The sequence below is a fragment of the Lepisosteus platostomus genome, chromosome 7 (genome assembly GCF_059453375.1).
Source record: "Lepisosteus platostomus isolate fLepPlt1 chromosome 7, fLepPlt1.hap1, whole genome shotgun sequence".
NCBI lineage: Eukaryota > Metazoa > Chordata > Actinopteri > Semionotiformes > Lepisosteidae > Lepisosteus > Lepisosteus platostomus.
In genome coordinates, this window is record NC_142617.1 from 40,232,021 (window position 1) to 40,253,870 (window position 21,850).

Genomic DNA, 21,850 nt, shown 5'->3' on the forward strand with positions numbered 1-21,850 from the left:
TCCATCCAGCTCTCGAGGTGCTGTTGCTTTGGAGAGATGGAGAAAGCCTGCATGCATATCCTACTTCCAGGTTTAGGATTTTACCCACTGCTGATTAATTCTCTTATATGGGCCAAACACAGGCAAAAGCCACCAGAAACAGTCATCCCAGGAACACGTCATTGCTCTTATTTAGAGTCACTGTCTGCTCCTCAGGCTGGGACAGGAAATCGCATACCGGGCCGCAGCTCTATTGTGTTTCCTCCCCCTGGCCTAGGAGAATTGATAGCTGCTGTGCTTCTGGCAGGTGTGGGATTAGATGTTTATTCCTGGAGTGTGTATTGCAGTGAGAAAGGAATAGAACTTCCACAAACCAATCGTATGGCAGATCTGCTTTGAACGTGCAGGGGACCTTATTCAGAATACTCTATGGCAAAGGTAAAGTCAACCCAATTGGTTAGCTGTGAAAACTGGGCCATGAGACACAAGTTATGAGAAATGCATATTTCTGACTGAGAACAGGAGAAATAAAACCTCAGGTCCTTCATCAGGTAGTCGGCATCAATTACATAGCAGCCAAATAGAAATAGCCCCATTGGTATGTGAGCTTTCTTACGTTCTTGTTTGTGATTTTTGAATATTACCATATTGAGTTACTAAAGTTAAAGTTTTATTATGCACGTGTAAGTCAGAAGTGCTTATTGCAAATGATTGCCTAAAAAGAAGGACCGCCAGCACGAATATCCCCTCTTTTTTAGGGGACCAGTCCGTATTTCACAGCGTCTCCATTAACACCTTAAAACAGCAGAACACAGCTGGTTCCGTGCTCATCCGCATTCCTCAGCCGAAATCTCGTGATGTTTCGTTGTCTTGTAGGCTTCTGCCTGTTGTGTGAGCAAGTAGACTCTCGCGAGATATGTGGCTGCCGGTGGAGGGGGGGCTGGATGGGTGTAGCAGGGAAGCAAAGATGGACGTCGGAGTTGGCGGAGCGTTGGTTGTCAACAATAAACAGCGAGCGATGTTACCCAACAAAGGCAGGGGCGAATTCATCCGAAATCAGAGAAAGGACTCGGAGGTAAGGGAGGGGGAGTTGGTGCGATGCGATTTGTTTTTGAAAACAACCTATCTTAACGTTCTTGGCTTAAGAAGAAGATACACAGGATACAGCCTTGGTTGCGCTTAGTACATACAGCAGACATACTCGCGTGAACCTTAAAAAAAGACCCAGTAGCTTCGTGTGCATTTTATATATTGAACTGATCTTCTGTCGTTATTGTGTGAATGGGGAACTCGGGGAAGAGAAAGCGGAGAAGTTATTAATTAAGTTATTAATGCAACACGTAGCAACTAATGGAAAGAAGTTCGTCTCCTGCTGTACCACTTGGTGGTATTCGCCCTTGAAATATTTCCATTCTAGGCATTATTTTATACTGTTAATGTATCCCTAAATTAATAGGCGTTGTGATTTTAAAAAGCAGACTGAAACGCAGTGTATATCATGGGGATTTTGGAAGAAAAAAAAATCCACATCCCCGGTTTCATTCTAGCCGGTGAGGAAGGATGGGAACTGGCGTTGTCATGGGAACCCGGTGCTGTCGCGGTGGTTGGAGGGGGATTTCAAGGCCAGATCGCGTACCACAGTAAAATGAGGACAGATGGGATATAATGTTCCCTTAATCTGGCAAAACATCCCCCCACCTTGGCCAAAGAGGTGCTGCCAATATTATGACACTTTCGTCTAAAATGACGAAATGCATAGGACCAATCTTAAAGGTCCGGGAGCTAGTAATGGACTCGTTAAACACGGTCTGTACAACTACTACAATAAAATGGTGTTAAATCATAATCTTAAGTAAATGTAGAGTGGCATGGAGGTTAGTGAGGCACTAGGGTATCTTCCATGTGGAGCATGCACAGTCTTACTTTGGCGTGTGGGATTTCTATAGGCATTGACCACTATCTTTTCATTTTTTGCTCCAGGCTTATTGATTTCAGATTTCTTACTGGGACATGTTTAAAATTTGTTGTTACCACATTGACTGAGGTTTGTAATTGGTAATCAACCTGAACCTTGTACTTGTTTTGGTGCTCCTCCTCATCGAGGTGTGTATCCCCTTAAATATAATCCTGTTGGCTTCTACAGAAGGAAATACAAATTTGATGCATTGCCAGATTATTCTGAATTAGTCTTTTGAGAGGGTACATTTTTAGTATCCGGCATTCTCCCATACACTAAACCCCTCATCAATTTTCTTGGATTGATCACTGATATCTAAAATTCTGGGTAACAAAACCACAGCCTCAGTCTGTTCACTAGTTATATTAAGATCAGAACTACACGTCTGTATGCTTAGAGTAATGTGGGTGGCAAGGTTCCATTCCAGCTATGGGTGCCTGTCTGTCTGGAGATTTCATGTGCCCCTGTGTTTGTGTGAGTTTTCACCAGGTGCCATTATTTCTTCCAGCTTCCTAACTGAATGCGGGTTAGGTTTAGTTTAGGATTAGGAGGCTTTAAATTGACTCTTTCCAGATGAAGAGTTTCAGGAGGATTTGCCTTGGAGCAGGTTTGTTCCCAGTACTGGCTTTGTGATTACAGTGAAACAGAAGTCAATGGGCTGGATGGACTTAACAGTAAAATAACTGGCTTCTGAGAAAATTGGCCCTGGTGTGAGTGTGTTCATGTTTATGTCTGTGACTGTGGTGCTCTGTGATGGACAGCTGTCCTACATTATCTGTGATTGGATAAAGTAGTTAGAAAATAGAAGCATGGAGTTTGGGGCCACTGACTTGTACACACAACATGTTGTTGCTTGGCTACAAAAGCAATCCTGAACAGTCAGACAGAAGTTGTGTTCATGTTTTCCAGGGTTTTTCTGAATCTCCTGATCTAGAGTTTGAATATGCTGATACAGACAGATGGGCTGCAGAGCTTTCAGGTGGGTTGGATATTTCATATATTGTCTTCTGGGTGCTTAAAAATATAGAAGCTTAATTTCACAAATATTCCTAAAGAATATTTTTATTGCCTTTGTACAAAATTGGAGCAGTCATGTTTTAAATTGCAGAATTTTATTTTTTTCTTCTGTTGTTTTGTAGCTAAGACTACTATTTCATTATGATTGTTATACTGGACAGTGATCTTGTTTGTCACGAGTCAGTTTTCACTAGATTGCACTGTGCCCTGTCTTGTTTTCAAAACCAATATTGGTGTCTTTTGTTGGTTTGTTTTCTAGAGCTGTATAGTTACACAGAGGGACCAGAGTTTCTGCTCAACAAGAAGTGCTTTACTGAAGATTTCAGGACACATGGTACTTTTGATTTAAAACAAGGAGAACATCTGTTGAGTGGTTAATGTTCAGCACCACAGACTCTGCTTGATTACTGTTTTCATGCAATTTATATTTCTGTATACACCGTGTCTAATATTATTTTGCATTTATTGTATATCATTTCTGTAATATCACTGTCTAATACTCATTTTTTATAGATACAGCACGGGTTTTAAATATAGCATTTTAATATACAGTAGGAGTGAAACATTGTATCAGAATCCAACACAGGTTCAGATTTCCCATCCAATCAATGTTCACAGATGCAGTGATAAACATGGCTTTAAGCTTGAAGTCCTTCAGGCTGGTCATCAGTTCTATGCTTTGCCTTCTCAGTGACAGATAAGAAATGGACAGAACTGGACGTCACTCAGCACAGGGCCCATGCGATGCGGCTCCTGGATGGGCTGGAAGTGACGGCCAGGGAGAAGAGGCTCAAAGTAGCCAGAGCTATTCTGTACATGGCTCAGGGTAAGTCAGCAAATAGCTCAGGAGTAGCAGCTTGTGGCACTGTCTGCCTCATTAAGGACTGTCCTGTGACTGCTATGGTGTGATACAATTGGGAAAGAGTCTGTATTGCACAAGCTAAAGGGCATTTTCTTTACATTGAGTTGGATATTGAAATTATTGTGTTACAAGCAAAAAGAAGGAATTTTACCCTAACTTGTTCATTTAATCACTGGTATAAATCTCAGCCAAAATCTCAGTCAGTTGCCTCTTGAAGAATTTCAGAGTGTTGGCTTCAGTGCCTTGCCTAGGCAGTTAGTTTTAGACGCCACCTTCATAACATTCCAAAAGGAAAGGTATTAACTCTAGAAATCTTCAATTGCTTCTTAAATGGAGAGGGTGTTAGGTGTGTAATGCATAGAGTTTGGATGGCGGCGTCTCTGAGGAAGTGACTCTGTGGGTACTAGAACCATTTCAGATTTTATGAGTTTCAAGCCTTTTTGTGTATACAAGCCAGCACCAGATGCTGTGTATTCAAACTAGTTAGATCACTCTGAGTACATTTTCAAAGATGCTGAATTTACAGTTCAATGTCATTAAATCTGAAGTGGGTCAAAGTGTCATGCACTTTGAGCGGTACTGTAGTATGTTATTGTAGTATGGTACTGTAGTATTGCCGTATCTTGGTGCCAGGATGTTATATCTTGTTTTCCAGGCACATTTGGGGAGTGTTGTTCAGAGGCTGAGGTGCAGCACTGGATGAGATACAATATCTTCCTGCTTCTGGAGGTGGGCACATTCTCTGCCCTGGTGGAGCTGCTCAACATGGAGATTGAGTAAGAGGGGGAAAGAGGGTGGAGGGGGGGTAGTATTGGATTGCTGCCTGGCTCTGTAACCCTTCTGAGAGAGTTATTGCACTGCAGCGCTGAGCCAGGAGTCCCATTAGCATCATTAGCTGTATGTCAAGGTATCGCATTTCACTCTGAGCTGGTTTCACATCTTGAACTTAATAGCTTGTGGAGTCCATTTGTTTTAATGAATTTGAGGTTTATTGCTTCATACTAAAAAGCTTTGCTAACATTTGCTGTAATGGAAACTGTGCCACTTGGCTTTGTAACCCAAGATAGTTGTGAGCCTGCTTAAGTTGAGCTTCCCCATAGATGTCAGTGATGTCCTCAGTATGCAGACCTTCACTACCACTCAGCGCTGGGGAATATCTGATGTACACTATATTCAGAACTGTTTTTAGTTCTCATTTCATCATTTGAATAAATGCTAGGCACTTTAGACCCTACATCTAGAATAAGATGTCTTATTTAAAAAAATGTGGGATTATCCTTTTTTACCTGTTCATTTTTTAATGTCTTCAAAAACAAAGATGGGATCTTAAGTGTTAAAATGCATGGATAAATGTGTGGATTTAAAATAGTATTATGTGGACAGGCTTTTCACATCATGAATACCAAATGCCAGCACCCTATCCAACCTGAAATGGCTCTGTTGTGAGGCTTGGTTTGTCTTCCTGTGTTACAACAACATTCCTCTGTCCTGTCTGTAGTAACAGTGCAGCCTGCAGCAGTGCGGTACGGAAACCAGCGATCTCTCTGGCTGATAGCACTGACCTCAGGTAAGGAACCCAGCAAGGCTCTGCTACTTCCTTTAGACCAGGGAAACATAACGGAAGGTTCAGTGTGATGCTCACTACTTGCTTGTAATTTCATATGAAATCTTAAAATTTGCAATTGTAGCAAAACTAATGACTGAAGCAGTTTTCAGTATTCAGAAGAAGTAGCATGCCTCACTCCATAACACACCGTTTCCTTTTGTATAGAAGTACAACACGCCTCACGGCTTCATGTTGAAACACAATTCACTTTCTCTGTTCTCTTGCACAACTTGTGTGGCAGCTGCCAAGTGTGCTCTGAGTGTGATGTGATTGACATGGCCTTTGTGCTGCGGCAGGGTGCTGCTCAACATCATGTACTTGATGGTGGAGACTATCCAGCAGGAGGACGAGGCTGACAAACCAGAGTGGAGGGCTGCCCGTGAGACCTTCAAGACGGAGCTGGGTAGGTCTCGAGAGTGCAGGGCTACAGCTGGATTGGTGAGGAGTTCAGTAGCCTTTAGAAATGAGTGAAGTTAATGGGCAACATCTGACTCTTCCAGAAAGTGTTGTTTCTTTTTCTTATATACCATTCTAATTTGAAATTGCCAATTGTTTTAAGATCCTGTGCCTGTGAGGAAATGAAAAAAGCCCTTGGTCATGCTCCCCCGACACGCCCATCTATCAAACATTTTACAGACTGCTAGCTCCACAGCACTTGACAGGACATTTACAGGCAATTAGAGGAACTGCACATCCCCAATTAAACACATCCCATTGCTATCCTGTAAGTGTAAGCATTCATTTGCCCGAAAGCAGAGAGAGCCTCTACCATTCCAACTTCAGTGGCACTTTTGAGTGATGTGACCTGGGCTGCTGATCTGGGTGAGGACTTGGGGTGGAGCCACTCAGGATCTCCAGCACCATCGATTAAGTTAGAAGTGTTTGTTGGATGTTCCCATTTAAAACACTTATTTTTTATTTATTGTATACCTGAAGTGTTCTTTATTGGTGTAAAAAAATGATTTCTTAGACTGGTCCTGTAAGAATACTGATAGCAGAGGATGTAAACTTGTTCTGTTGCTTTAAGGCTCCCCTCTCTACAACAATGAGCCCATCTCAGTCATGCTATTTGGGATGGTGACCAAGTTCTGCAGTGGCCATGCTCCCCACTTCCCCATGAAGAAGGTCCTTCTGCTGCTCTGGAAGAGCATTCTGGTAATTTTTACTTTGCACTGACATTTTTACCGTCAAGACTTACATTAAAAGTGCATTTTCTGCATTCTGCAAAGCATGCCGACAACCTTGGGTCAAGCTGCAGGAAAGGCAAAAAGCATGCCATCTACTACGAAAACCTTACCCCCCTTTCAATGTAAAATGTGTGCACATGTTGCAGCAAAATGGGAATATTCTGTGTGCTTGCAAATATAAGAATTTCCAGTAATCTGTTTGCTTTTAAAGATCAATCGTTTGAAGCAAGAATTTAAAGAACTGTTAACAGTAGTATTAAAGAGGAATTCCTTCTAGAATATACAATATACTTGCTGAGGGTTAAACTGTAGCTAAAATAATAAAAGATTTCCAATCCATGGAGCTCACATTCATCCAGAATCAGGACGAGGGCATCTGAGCCAGATTTGGAGCTTTCAGTAATGCTTCTAGTGGTCTTCAGTACTCTGTGTGCTTTGACAGTTCACACTGGGAGGTTTTGAGCAGCTCCAAAACGTAAAGATCAGGAGACGGGAAGAGCTGGGACTGCCCCCCTTGCCCGAGGACAGTATCCGGGTCATCCGCAACATGCGTGCTGCCTCGCCTCCTGCCTCCGCCTCTGACCTCATCGAGCAGCAACAGAAACGAGCTCGCCGGGAACACAAGGTAAGGCCGTTCTGTCAGGCCTTGTTCTTAATTGGCCTCAGGAGGATCAGACTTGTAACTTGTTGGAATTTGGCATCTTCAGCTGTTGAAATCAAAGCTGCATGTGAATGTCGAAAACTGAAATCAAAGCTAGTATGATGATCGAATGCGGTTTAAGGTCTAGTTGTCTTTCTGTGCTGCATCAGAGCCCTGTGGGTGGGACAGAACGACTTTTTATGGTACCCTCTAGCATTTCCTCAGAAATGTGATCGTGCTTAACTTTTCTACTTCAAAATATTATGATTGTTAAATACACCCTTTTAAAAAAAGTTTTAAAACCAGTATGCTCTAGATTCAATGATGTCAACATTGAAATCTCCTAAATTATAAATACAGTCCTTGCTTTTCTTCCTCTTTCTGTTTCTATTTCATTTTTATATATTCTTTGTAAATGCTGCCAAATCCAAATATGGATTTTTTATATGGTTGCCTGTATAAATTGTTCTATGACTACTGTGGCATTACATGGGGATGTTTGCAGTGTGGAGGTGGAGTCCTGGATTAAGGGCAATGTGTTGCCTTAGCAACCACGGCTGTCCTGGTCAATTAAGGACGAGCCACAGCTGTGGAGGTCCTTTAAGATGCACTGAGCACCTCTCCAAAGGGACGAGAAAACCCCCGCAAGGGGAAAATCTTCCAGCAACAGTCCTGGAGGGGATTGTGATGAGAGCGTTTGAGATTGCGCTTTTCCTTCTTTTTCTTTTCTTTTTCTCCTGTCCTGCCGTGTATCTCTGCTGGGGGAGGCTGAACTTTTCCTCCCCTGTCCTGCCATGTATATCCACTGGGACAGGTTGAGTTTTTTGTTGTTGTGGCCACACACTCCTTTTCTTCCAGACTGGACCCTGTTCGATAGGGTAAGTCCAGTCTGGATTCCGCTGTCCCAAGTGGTTCTATTTTCAAAGGATGGAACCCGGTTAAAATGGGAGTTCAGCCTGGAAGCCGCTGCGCAAAGCAGCACATTTTTCTCCCCTCAGAAGGGGCGTCGAGTCTTACCAGGGTTCTCTGCGGCTCCTCCCTCTGCTGCTTTGTTACTCTACAAAACTCTACAAATTGCGGGGTGGTGTGGGAAGTTACACCAATCTGTTGCTGCTCAGAAATTGTAAATGTAACATTTTCCAGGTTTTGCCCATGCTGTGAAAATGCAGGAATTTCAGTGGCATCAGTGTCTTGGAACTGGCTGTGGGAAAATAACAATTGAAACGTGTGTACCACGCTGGAATAGTCACATGACAGGAAAAGGGGTTTGTTAGATGATGTTCCCAGATGACCAGTGGAAACTCTCTGAGCAAATAAAATCCTATGGCGAGTATATACGAGGAAACGTGTTTCTTCAAAACATGTCACAAATCATTATCATGAAAACAACGCTGACAAACTCCAAACAGCCCATGATCATTCTTGCCACATGCTTCAAAATGGATGAAAGCCTTGCTGCAGCGAGTGGCACTGCACTGATTGCAGTATATTGTTATTGCATGGGAGTTTTCATGTTAAACAGACATGGTCTAGCAGGGTATGGATCAATAAAATGTTCTGTTAGAAGTTGGCCGTCTCTCAAGTCATGCTACTGAGGAACTCGTGCTCACAAAGTCTCTTCTGATTGCCCAAAGGCAAAATGTTTCTTGAAAATGTAGAAGCTAGGCCTACTCGAGGATATGTGTTTCTGGAAACAGCCAGCATACAAAAGGAAACACTGTGCCTGGAGCATGCTCCCATGTGTATGCTAGGCTTAAGACTCAAGAGGACAACTGCAAAATCCACGTGTTTGTGTTTCACAAACTGTTCATCCACTCTGTCTCTATCTCCCTCCTGTGTCCCTGCCCACAAGGAAACACTGTGCCTGGAGCATGCTCCCATGTGTATGCTAGGCTTAAGACTCAAGAGGACAACTGCAAAATCCACGTGTTTGTGTTTCACAAACTGTTCATCCACTCTGTCTCTATCTCCCTCCTGTGTCCCTGCCCACAGGCACTCATCAAACAGGACAACCTAGACGCCTTCAACGAAAAGGACCCGTACAAATCGGACGACCCCCGAGAGGATGAGGACGATAATGACGACAACGACAACAGCCTGGAGGCTGAGACCTTTCCCCTGGAGCGAGACGAAGTCATGCCACCCCCTATCCCACATCCGCCCTCTGAAAGAGTATCTTTCCCCAAGGGCCTGCCTTGGGCCCCCAAAGTGAGGTACGTGAAGCTTTCAGGATTTTTCACTGCAAGGTATAGTGACATATAGCTTTCCTGCTGCATCAGAGCTGCTGGAACAGGACGTAGTCAGACCTTTACACTAGGCTTTGAACTTTTATTCTGAAGCCCAGATCTTGTCTGGTTACAGAATAAAGGGTTATTGTGCGCTTGGACTAGACTGGAATTTTGTAGTTTTTTTCCTGTTTCAACACACTCTTGTCAGTGGCTTATTGTTTATTTATTTTTTCTCCTTTTTGTTTTTGATTGCGCTTTTTTCTGTTGTTACTATTGTTAAAAATGAAAATATTTGTTTCGGATTTACCAGTGCTGTTGCTACCGAGACGTAGTGCTTTTTGCCCCGTTGTGGTTTGGAAACTCATCCTTGTGTTTGTCTTGCTTGATCGCAATGCTGTTTGGTGTGGTTATGTTTTCAGGTTCTCATCTTGTCTTTTGAGCAGATGATTTGTGGTGTTAGGGCTATAGCACAATAAGCAGTTAGCCTGACATATGTTTACTCTTCATCTGTGGATTCTGTGGGTTTATTCTTATTTTGAATTCTGAAACATCTTTATTGATGCCCTGAGTCTCTAGGTCTCTAGATTCATCTAACTTAGCATTTTTTTTTTCTCACAGCAGTTTTTTTCCTTCTGTTACAGGGAGAAGGACATTGAAAATTTTCTTGAGTCTAGCCGAAGTAAATTTATTGGTTACACCCTAGGAAAGTAAGTAATAGTTGCTTTACTGAGTTATTTTTTCCATTTTAAAAGCCCTTTGATATACAACCCCCCCAGAAAAAAACAACAACAAAGATTTTTCTTTAATGTAGCCAGTGAACCCTAATGTCTATATGCTTTGGGTAAGGGTATGTCTTTATAATACATGTCAGAATCATTTAAGTTGTACAATCCATGAAGATCCCCAAACCTCAGTATTTCAGACGTGAGCTACTTTATGTAATCCAGATGTTCTTGTTGACATTTTTGGCAATGATCCTGCTTGTTGGGCATCTTGAGTAATTTCTTCTTTGGACTACAATTCCGTTCTTTTTCCATATATCATCTTAATACTTTGACTAAAGCAGTGAAGGTGCTCGTTGATCGTTTAAATTGAGCTCTCTAGCCAACACGTTGTTGGTGGGAACCCAGGCTTTGTCTATCAGCCTGTTGTGACCTGTATCAGCACCTGTAGTGCAGTTGCAGTATCCTTCGGTGGCTGTGCAGCAGCGCCCCCTTGTGGCTTGCTAGCTTCCTTTGCTCTAGCATTGAGAGCTGCATTAACGCTAATTCTCCTGTAAGGCAGTATGGGATTGCCAGCATGCAAAATGGAGCCCGATATGAGTAGTGCATAAAGTAGAGTACAGGAAAATGCACACAAATTCCTCAAATCTCCTGTGCTGGTGCAAGAGTTGTATTAGTGAACTGATTTGATTCGCAGTTGGGGGGAATGTTTGTGTATGTACAGGGTGATTAGAATATTGTTTACTACATCATCATTGTCAGCACCTCGTATATTTTTATATTTGCCTGTATTCCTTGCACAAATCAAATTGATTCTAAATTAGGAAGTAATGATGTTAGGCTACAGCAGAATATAATGCTGTATTCTACAGTTTTAAGATTTATTATGAAAAGTTATTTATTACCATTGGTGGGTTTATGAATCAACAGTGTGATGTGAAGCATTTGTAAATAAGGTGGTAAGGAATACACTTCATAGTCATTAGACATTTCTAAGTAACTTCAATTAAAAATGATTTATTTTTAGTGTAAGGGATTGCTACTGCATTGTAACACATGCTTTGGAAAATGGAGAAAATCTTGCAATTTGTCACTCAGTGTATTAACTTATGTTGAAAGATCCCCAAATAAGACAGAGTTGAAAGAAACTTGTTTCTGTTGTTCCTCATCACAGTGCTTTTCTTTCCATTGCAGTGACACAGATACGGTGGTTGGGTTGCCCAGGCCTATCCATGAAAGTATCAAAACTCTGAAACAGGTACTGTATTACACGTTGCTAAAACTACTTAAAATGCAAATACTTTTCTTTTAAAGGGGAACTGCAACACCGCTTTTATATTTTGGGGTTAGAAAGAATTGGCATTGATGAACGCATTTCGAACCACAGTAAAATGTACACATTGTAACTTGTGAAACCTCCCAGTACAACTCAAAACATACAATTCATGGGAACTCTTGCTCTTGCCTGTGGCGAGACCAGAGGTTTGCAACAACATCGTGAATTACAGTACTTTCACACTTTCACAAAGTTCACGTTTGTAAGCTTAATTTGAAATTTGTACGTTTTTTCGATACCATCAATGAATTTATTTTGTTACTGGGATGTAATAATCAGTCTGAGAAATTGGGACTGCAATTCCCCATAAGGCAAGAAATATACTACATCAATTGTAACTTGTTATGAAAAGATTTATTTATCACTTTTGTCTTGTGGATTTGCGGACTTCAGTGTGTTAGTAATTTATTTCTGCGACTTTTACAGCATAAATATATATCTGTAGCTGAAATTCAGATAAGAAAAGAAGAAGAGTTTCAGAAGACTCCACTTTCTGGGGTAAGTGGACTGATTTTGTTTTGTGGAAGTGTCTCTGGAACCTTTTCTGATAAAGGAAAGCATTAACCACTTGGTTTAAAAGTATTGTTTTTTTATACCCTGCCCAACAGTACATCCACTTCTTTCTATGTATAGAAGCAGCATGGCCTTTGTTTGTGGAGGGTATAGATGTGTCTTAAGCATGTTCATACATTTCTTTCTCCATATGGGGCTCTATATGCAAATCCAAAATGGATGAGTATTGGAGGCCATGGAGCTTCACACGCATGTTCTTGCAACTGAATGTCACTGCCACTGACCACCTACGCATGTTTGTGTTGACAAGGGGGAAGAGGAGGTTGACATGAGTCCGACGGAGCTCCTATATCAAGGCATTCTCCCAAGCCTTCCGCAGTACATGGTACGTCTGGTAGCTCTGTTACTGGCGCTCCTGGAGAGTGCACAAGGCTGACTGTTCTCACCCATTATTCATGTTTTAGAATAATCAGAATCATCAGACTTCAGTATTTTAGAATTAATCTACAGTATGGCCATTTTATATATGTATTTTATTCAAAGTTGTTCAGATTCAAAGTTGTTCCCTAAAGATATTAACTTGTAATATTTTGTGGTTTCAGATGTGGAAAAACATGTTTTCTTTTACTTATCAATGCAAAACCAAAAAAGTGAGAAACCTATAGAATAGAGGAGACGACTGAAGTTCAGGTGTCCCACACCAGCAGTCTCAACACAGTATAAATGATCAGTCGACATAGGTTAGATTAATACAATAAAATGGAAGATTAGTTTGGTAGTGAGGAAATCATTAGATTATATTTCCAGAAACGTCATGATGTCAGGGTAATAGCAGAGTGGATAACGGACGTTACAGGGGGGAAATCTGGTTGAGCACAAAATGGTGCAAAGTTTATCATGCATGTTTCTCTGTGATTAAAACCTCTGTCCTGTATAATCCTCAGATGGGAGAATTCACTCTCCCTCCTTCTTTTGTCCATAGATTGCTTTGTTAAAGATCCTTCTTGCTGCTGCCCCTACTTCAAAGGCCAAGACTGATTCCATCAACATTCTGGCAGATGTCTTACCCGAGGAGATGCCGTGAGTGTTGTAAAACCTGGCTGTTAATTTTCTGCTTGTGTAATTAATTGTTCTCCATTGACAAAAATAAGGTTTGCAAACTTCTAGCAAATGCACAAGCAGGACTCTAGTTTGAGTTGAACTTAAAAGAAAATCAAAGTCTTACAATCTGTGGTCACTTTTCCTTTAGTCTTTTTTTTCTGTGCAGTGTTCCTTGGCTTTGAGGAACACAGTAACAACATGTGTATTACTTTTTATTTATATTAATGACTTCATATAATTGACTGCTGCTCATGATCAATTCAACATGGAAAGAAGTAGGAATGATGCAAAGGAAAGTCTGATTCCAGGTTAAAAGACCATTTCTTTGGCAGTAATCTGTTTTAGGGATCTGAAGGAATTCTCAATCTTGCTCTACAACCTGTATATTATTGATTGCTCGGTTGACATCACTCCGGAGGTCTGTAGAATCCCAAAATGACATTGCATTTGTTCCTGCTGTGATACTTTTCAGCACAACGGTGCTGCAGAGTATGAAGTTGGGGGTGGATGTAAACCGGCACAAAGAGATCATTGTAAAAGCCATCTCTGCCATCCTGCTGCTGCTTCTCAAGCACTTCAAACTCAACCACGTGTACCAGGTATGGCCGACTCAATAGCAACACCAAGAAATAGGTTGAAAACTCTTAATGTAACACAAAACAATCAGCTGTAGCTCTAAATCTTCGTTCTTTTGCTTCCCTTTGTTAGTTTGAGTACATGGCTCAGCACCTTGTCTTTGCAAACTGCATCCCTCTGATCCTAAAATTCTTCAACCAGAACATCATGTCCTACATCACGGCAAAGAACAGGTAAGATGCCTTCCAGAGCTTTTAGTGTAGTCCACGTTTCAGAGGAACTGTAGTCTCTCTGTCATTTCAGCCATTTGTAAGTCTTATAGACTCTAGCACATCAATACAGGACATGCTGAATTTGAACTCAACCATTTAAGAATGTGTTCTGATTCATTTGCCTGAAAAAAGCCTGCATTGATTTCTTCCAAACAGAGGGTACCAATACATGTATGTAATATGTAAGTATTAACAGTTCATGTTGTTGGCTTTAAGCATATGTTGACCATTTAAAAAAAGTCTATGTCCATGGTACATGGTAGCATAAAATGTCCTAGCTATGAGAAAGCAATGTAGTTTTTTTACGTTTTATGCTTGTTTTTTCTCAGTCATTTAAGATTGTATTGAACAACGTTTTTTTCCTTCCTCAGTATTTCTGTGTTAGATTTTCCTCACTGTGTGGTACATGACCTCCCTGAACTCACTGCAGAAAGCTTGGTAAGAAATCCTACCTGGAAAAGGGACAAAATTTCATTGCATCCCTTCATTCTTAGTTGAACAGAGCCCATTTTTTTCTCATAGCTCCATTTCAACACATCAGTGTTAAACAAGAAACACCTTGCATTTGGACAGGGAGCTTGTAAAATCGAGCGGGCCCATTCAAACAACAACACTGTGAAAACATTGCAGTTTGGATAAATTCATTTCCATTGCATTCTCATCAGCAGTGGCAATACACAACATGGGGTGCTATGTTAATTCAGTGTCCATGATGACTTCTCTGCATGGCAGGAATATACACACAAAATGCATTTGTGTGTATGTGTATAAAATCTCATTTATCCACATTTTTTGATACATTTTCTTGATAGACTTTGCAAGACCCTGGGCATGTACATGTTTAACTGTGATGTAAATGTTCTCCAATTTCTGTTTTGATTAGCATTATAAATTCTCTTCAGTGCACGCAAGGTAAACTGCAGTGAAGTTCTGTAAATGCCAGTTAATCTGGTTCTGTTAACACTGAACTCAGAGAAAAATCTATACATTTAACATTGCTAAGTGTAGTTTGCAGTAGCTCCAGGCATGCTCTCACTTGGACTCCTCTGACGCAGAAATAGATTGGTTTAATATTGACCACAGCTCTGGGTCTCAACTGAGAAAATGAGAAAGCTCAACATTCTGTCATACTGTTTTCATATATTTTTGATTATGTTAAAACACAAGGAACGTGTATGTACCAATAACAATTCCATTACTAGAAACAGCTGTATACATTATGCATGGGAAGCATAATGTTATGTACTATTTTTCCATTTACAATTCCTTAAATGGACAGATTGGTGCGGTTTAATTAAACCAAAAAAAACATCTGTTCATTGAGTGGCTGACAGATTCTTGTTCTGCATCTGACAGGAAGCAGGTGACAATAACCAGTTCTGCTGGAGGAATCTCTTCTCCTGCATCAACCTGCTACGCATCCTGAACAAGCTGACCAAGTGGAAGCACTCACGGACTATGGTGAGGTCCATACTTATGCCCTTACCTGTGGGGGGAACAGGAAACGTTCCAACACAGACATTTCTGCCAGTGTAAATTGTTGGTCTGTCCCACTATATGTATAGCTTTTTGTTTGGGTGGCAGAGGTTACAGAAGTGGAATGAAAAGTTCAGGGTTTCAAACACCCAGTAGTGGGGTCTCCCCTGGGTCACAGGACCAGAAGTTTGTAACTCGAGTCTGGGAGCAACATTGCACAATAGATGGCATGGGATGGGCGATATTTGGCCAGGGCCCATTCACTTCAGAAGTGGTTCCTGTGATTGGCTGGGAGCTTAGAAGCAAGAAGCATAGCTATGTTCCGTGGGGCATGACCTCTTCTCTAGGGTCAAAACATGAAAGCCTTTGGCAGATGGTCAAGTTGGAGAATGTGACTGCTGGTCCTCCTTCCTTCCTGTGCCCTATCAAGCTGTAAAGCCACATTTAAATAAAGTGGTTGGTACGTGTTTATTCTGAATTAAAAATTTTGGGGACGTTTGTGAAGAATGGATCTTTCGGATGTCCCCTGGAAGGGGCTGTACTTGAGCAGCAGAGGGGAAGGTTTCGAGCTTTTGCTTTATTGCTTTGTGTACTCTCTCACGTCCCATCCCAGATGCTTGTGGTGTTTAAGTCAGCCCCCATCCTGAAGAGGGCACTGAAGGTAAAGCAGGCCATGATGCAGCTGTACGTGCTGAAGCTCCTCAAGGTGCAAACCAAGTATCTGGGACGCCAGTGGAGGAAAAGCAACATGAAGACCATGTCTGCCATCTACCAGAAAGTGCGCCATCGGCTCAATGACGACTGGGCATATGGCAACGGTGAGTCCTCTTGCAGCACTTAACCATATTCAGAAACTCTCCAATCTAGTTTTTTCTTGCATCTATTCTGTATGGCTGTGTATTTAAGTAAGGGTTGCTGAAAAATACTGTAATCCTTATCGAAGGCATAGATTGGTAATACCACTTCTCGAAGGGTATATTGTTGTACAATATGGAGATTTCTCTCCAACAAGAAATGACTATTCCTTGAACAAATGGCACAGACCAAAAGTAATTAAGACCTAATGTAGAATTAAGGCAAGAGCTCGTAATGCTAACTCCATCATGAATGGTGTATTAAAAACAACACTTTATTATGTCACTCATTTTCGTCTCCTTAACAGTACAAAGGCAATAAATGAAGCCAAATTAATACAGTATTTTACTTTTAACGTTAAATCTCAATTACCATTTTAAAAACTTTCCTTCAACAATTTGCATTGCACTCATCCTTCCTCCACCTTGAAGTAGAAGAGCATGAGTCCTTGGGCTAAAAGGAAAAACTCCATTACTAGCCCTGTGATCCCATCATAACCATAGGTTTATTTGTATGAAACAAGGTTAGGTGGAAGGTAAAAGCTGCATTAGTGTGTCTTTAATTTCATGGAAACCAAACCTGTGTTTTCGGCAGCAGACCTGGATGCCCGGCCCTGGGATTTCCAGGCGGAGGAATGTGCGCTGCGAGCCAACATCGAGCGCTTCAACAGTCGCCGCTACGACAAGGGCCAGGGTAATCCCGACTTCCTGCCCGTGGACAACTGCCTGCAGAGCGTCCTGGGACAGCGGGTGGAGCTGCCAGAGGACTTCCAGATGAACTACGACCTCTGGCTGGAACGCGAGGTCTTCTCCAAACCGATCTCCTGGGAAGAGCTCCTGCAGTGAGACGCTGCCTCCCCACGAATCACCCCACTCATTCCTCTCCCTCCAGCAGAGGGCTGTTGAACACTACAGTATGGAGCGGACACCTTACTCTCTTCCTTCTTTGAAACTCTCTGGGGTTCAGAAGTACAAAAGGGATTACATTAGTGTATATAGTCTTACCTCCTGTTGACCAGGTGTTAATGCCTGTAACGTGCTTCTTACCTGAGTTTTCTAATTCTTTCTCCCATTACGCTAACAATGGTCTGCTGTACGCAGCGGCCACTGAACACTGCTTATTTATTGTGCAAACAGTGATTGTGAAATTGCAATCTGTACTTAACCATAATACCAAAGGGGCATATGAATTTGGAAGCCTTGCTGTTATAAAGAACGCTACTAGAATTTTAGGGAAGTGTTTCTAATATGGAGGAGAGACCTCACACCTTTAAATGAGACCAGAATAAATTGGCTTCATTGGTACAAGTTTAAAAAAATCCATTCACTGACTAAATTAGCTTTTGCTTCTTAATGTGGAATTGGTGTCATTCATCAGCCTTTGGAAATGGATAAAAAGAAGCTTTAGCTTGTGGTTGGCTTTAATTTAGGTTTAGCTAGAAATGACTAAGAGTGCTGATGGAAGATCAAGTAAAACAGTACTTGGCTTAGAGGCCCTGGCAGCAGGCTGCACAGGGAGTTTCTTTCCAAAAACTGAACATGGACAAAACCTTAAACTTGTTCTTCTTCAACCAACTCTTCTGAAAGAAAAGAGTAGATAAGGTTGTGAACAAAAGGGTTATGAGTAGCATCTTAGAAAAAACAACTGAAATTCTGGAGTTCAGAATGTTAACCTATTTTATTTAACATCTGAAGATCACACTTTTTTTGTCCCCTTTGACAGTTTTCTGATGGATCTTTTCAAAAAGTGACTTCTACATTCAGTAGCTCATGAATACTTTAAACTCCAGAAGTCTTGCACCATCTGGAGTGAATGATCATTGTATTGTGGTGTGGTGGGTTAGCATGCTGCTAGTCAAAACTGATGTTTACATGACAGGTGGCTCTATGTTGCTTATCAGAGACAAAGAAATGGGGGCTTTAGTATTTTTCATTTTCTGTAAGTCATGTTGTAGTTTTGAATGTGGGGGAGGGGACCATTGGTTGACTGTTCATGTAAATGGCTGTTCTCCATTTTTAAGTCACATAAATCTGAAAGTTTTAAACTATCAAGAAGCAAATTAATCATGGCATTCAACTTTTTATATACTGTATTAAATAAACTATCTTGCTGTAAAAAGGTGTAATGTTTAATATTAAATTTTGAATGCTGCAAACTCAGGATATGGGTTTAATCTGCATAAGTTATTACAAAATGCTTTTTAGGAGACTGAGCACACATTTCTAGTCTCAGATAATGCATTTCTTCCCGGGAAACTGAAATTTCATAGACCACATGACGGCTCTACCTGGGGGAGGTGTAAGGTCACTCGTGTACAGCAGGGGTGTTCAGTCCTAGTCGCAGAAAGCCAGTGTGGCTGAACTTCGATTAGGTCTGTTCAAGAAGCAGCGCTGAAGAACGGAGAGAAGCTGGTAAAATAGGCCAAAGTCGAAACAAAATAGCTTAAGATGTTTATGCAATTAATAAGTATTCCGTGTGTTTTTTTTAATTCATCATTAACAACCTACATCATAAAGGGACGTTTATCTAATACTGCCGTCACAGGATCCGTCTGTTCCGCTTGTTTTTCCTTTCATGTACGATAGAGTGCGACAAAAGTGAAGAATGCCATGAAATTCAGAAAAATCACGTCGACGATTTTTAGAAATTAATTGTGGTTAGAAACTGATAATGCGTGAAAATGTAAAGCCATTTCAGAATAGAACAGAGTCTCTTAAATCCAATAACGTATAATAAAAACGATTTCTGGCACGATTCTGTAAACTAACGAATTAGATCAACCGTATATCCGCGACGGATTTGTAAGCGTCCTTTCTTAGGTTTACATTTCCTGGGTGCAGTACAATAACGCCGGAGCCTAGCAGAGATAAGGTGTCTTTTGACCGTAGCAGGCTTACACTACCGCACTTCCTAAAGATGACTACTGTCCTCATCCCTCAGACATGCTGCCACCTGTGCCCGACAGTTATAGTCTACTCCCTTTCCAATTTGTATCCCCCCCCCCAGTAACGGCGCATATGCCGCGGAGCAACCATCAAATCCGCAGTTCATACTTTTATTTAGGACACGCTACGTTTACAATTGACCGAAAAGCGTTTTAAGACTTTATAAGCAAATGAGTAATATTTAGCGTTGCTTTTGTAGAAGAGTGTTATTTTGATTTTAGATGTTAACCTTACCAACAGGCTATGAAGAAGACTGAGATGAATCATTTCAGAAGTCTAATATTTAGCCCTTTGTTCGACAGCTTAGTATGGTATTGCGTAATAGAGGGAAAAAAAAACATCAAAGCCAAAGTTTTTGATCCTTAATGCATTGTTCAAATTTTGAGCGTGCTTTGGGCAGAAGAGAAGTATCTGGACATATCCAAAGCTACATTGAACTGGATTCTATAACCCCGCACTAACTTGGTAGACGGCTTGGTTCAGCTCTTGATTCCAATAACGGTGCTCCTAATAAAGCAAGGTGGATTTATCCTTTAAAATATGCTTCTTTTTTTACAAAAAAAATCACATTTTGCTTACGGCTTCAAATGATATACGTATTACTTTTAGAATCTCTCTACATATCAAACATAAACCAACTCCAAGATAAAGAGAATTTCAAACGTTTGACACGAATGTATTTTAGCGTACTGGTGATACTTAAACTGCAACCTTTGTTAAATCTGCTGTTTACGAATAGACAGTCATAATTGATCGATGAATACACTGGCTACCAGTCGATAAATCTGACATTTTAAGAAGGTAGATGATGTTGGATGAGATTGCTGTGTGGAGTAAATTGTTGACACTACGAATGTCTGCAAGGATACCCGAATTTTACTCCGAGAGTTTTTGAAGAATTAAAGTAAGAAAGGCAGACAGTTACTAAATGCGATCGTACAATTTTAAAGATCTATATTGAAATATCGAGTCTAGTAAACAGTTTATTGTTTATGTAGTTAATAGTAGTAGCAGTAGTAAATGTAGTTAATCGTAAATTTAGTTGTTGAACTGTCAACATTCGCTTAAAGAATTGTATCAACAAAAAAATTATAAACTTATTAAAATGCATAGCGTTCACTGATTTAATCACATTTTAAAATTTCCATTTAACGTACTGAATCACATTATTGGGGGAGCGAATTATGTAATCCTGAATAAAACTAGTTTCTTTTCTTTTCAGTGTAACTAGACTGGAAGAACGTTTCACCTCCTTAGACCACTTTAAATGACGTCCACACGGCACACAGACGTGAAATCCAAACGAAATGTTGTCTAGGAACAAGAGGAGGTTAATTATACGATGGAAAGTATGGACAAAATACAACGTTTAAACTGTTTAGCCATTTTCAGATTTATGATTTACCGGATTGATTCACAGCCAAATCGCTGTATTTGTTTTCTACATTTCACGGTGGCATTATTCTCGGCTTGTTCCATCGTAGGAACATATGCAGAGAAAAAATACGTCAGCAGCTTACCACGATATTCCTCGGAAATGGGTTAACGAGAAAGACGTGCAAGGATTCTCATACCCTCTGTAGTCTTTTTTTTTAATGTAGCAATAACACCTGTATACTGTCAACTCACCTGCCTGAAGGCGGGGCCACCAGGAGATGATGGTGACCAGGTGATGTCGCCCATTCTGTCCCGGGATTGGTCATGAAGCATTGCTTCATCCGGGTACAGCGTTCTGGAAGAGCTATACTTCCGCCGGTAAGACCCTCTCATTATTTTAATACATAATGCATAATAATTGCACGACACAGTTCTTCAAACCGTTATATTTAATCATATCTTTTAAATATCTTTTGTCCCTAGCCAGTCATGGAATCAGCAGGAAATTTACTGACTGCATAATTAGCGTTTGTAAACAAACATCTTACCCATTTTGCCATAATAGACATATCTAAATAATAAATGGTCTGAATAAAATGATGATAATCATGGATCACACTATATCATTTTGTGTGCTATATTTTTTACACACCTAGATGTTTCGTTTTTTTTAATGAGTCTCTTGTTATACTGTACTACACTGTCTTTGCTGCTTTGGACTAATTGCTGGATTGTGTACATGTTGTTTACTTCTCTTCGTGACATTTTCATGTACATAATGTTTTCTCCGACATTTGATTTCCCCTGCTTTTCTATAGGCAATTGTATTAAGTACGCTGTTACACCGATTTTAATTTTTGAAGTCGATTTGACTATTTTATAGAACACAGTTGTTCTCAGGTGAACTTTTTGCTGTTACCCGAATCAATCCGTTTTATGGTATTCCTTAAAATCATCGGAGGCATTAATTGCATTAATTAGTGTTGCCCAACAAAAAAAGCTTGGTCTGTTTTAAATTTGTGGTATCTTACTGTATAATGATGGTGTTCAGCCTTCAAGGCGCATAAACAATGCAGACAATTTAGCTATGATTTTTTTGAGAATGCAGGCACATGCTATGTCTGTACTTGTTAATGTTAATAATATTATTAGATAAGCAGACGCCCCATTATTCGGGGTATTTAGAAAGTTTGATATTAAG

The 21,850-nt window shown here is 40.7% G+C and overlaps 1 protein-coding gene across 2 annotated transcripts; it reads left to right on the plus strand.

Moving 5' to 3' along the window:
• Window positions 1-896: 896 nt before the first annotated feature.
• strip1 (striatin interacting protein 1) lies at window positions 897-18,482 on the plus strand. Of its 2 annotated transcripts, none has more exons than XM_088640325.1 (21): window positions 897-1,054; window positions 2,846-2,915; window positions 3,213-3,287; window positions 3,645-3,779; window positions 4,471-4,591; window positions 5,314-5,382; window positions 5,718-5,824; window positions 6,449-6,576; window positions 7,051-7,233; window positions 9,241-9,461; window positions 10,118-10,183; window positions 11,393-11,456; window positions 11,961-12,032; window positions 12,358-12,432; window positions 13,030-13,127; window positions 13,621-13,747; window positions 13,857-13,957; window positions 14,368-14,434; window positions 15,353-15,457; window positions 16,086-16,290; window positions 16,922-18,482. In XM_088640325.1, exons 1-21 carry the CDS (start codon window positions 947-949, stop codon window positions 17,170-17,172), a joined length of 2,448 nt encoding a protein of 815 aa, XP_088496451.1. In that variant the 5' UTR covers window positions 897-946; the 3' UTR covers window positions 17,173-18,482. The 2 variants fall into 2 exon arrangements, with proteins under 2 accessions (XP_088496451.1, XP_088496452.1); XM_088640326.1 differs by having other exon boundaries at window positions 16,925-18,482.
• The last annotated feature ends 3,368 nt before the right edge of the window (window positions 18,483-21,850 follow it).

Coding starts and splice junctions, on each gene's coding strand:
- strip1 (XM_088640325.1), top strand. CDS start 947: ATGGACGTCGGAGTTGGCGGAGCGTTGGTTGTCAACAATAAACAGCGA. Junction 11,457..11,960: donor GTATCAAAACTCTGAAACAG/GTACTGTATTAC, acceptor CGACTTTTACAG/CATAAATATATATCTGTAGC. Junction 12,033..12,357: donor AGAAGACTCCACTTTCTGGG/GTAAGTGGACTG, acceptor TGTGTTGACAAG/GGGGAAGAGGAGGTTGACAT.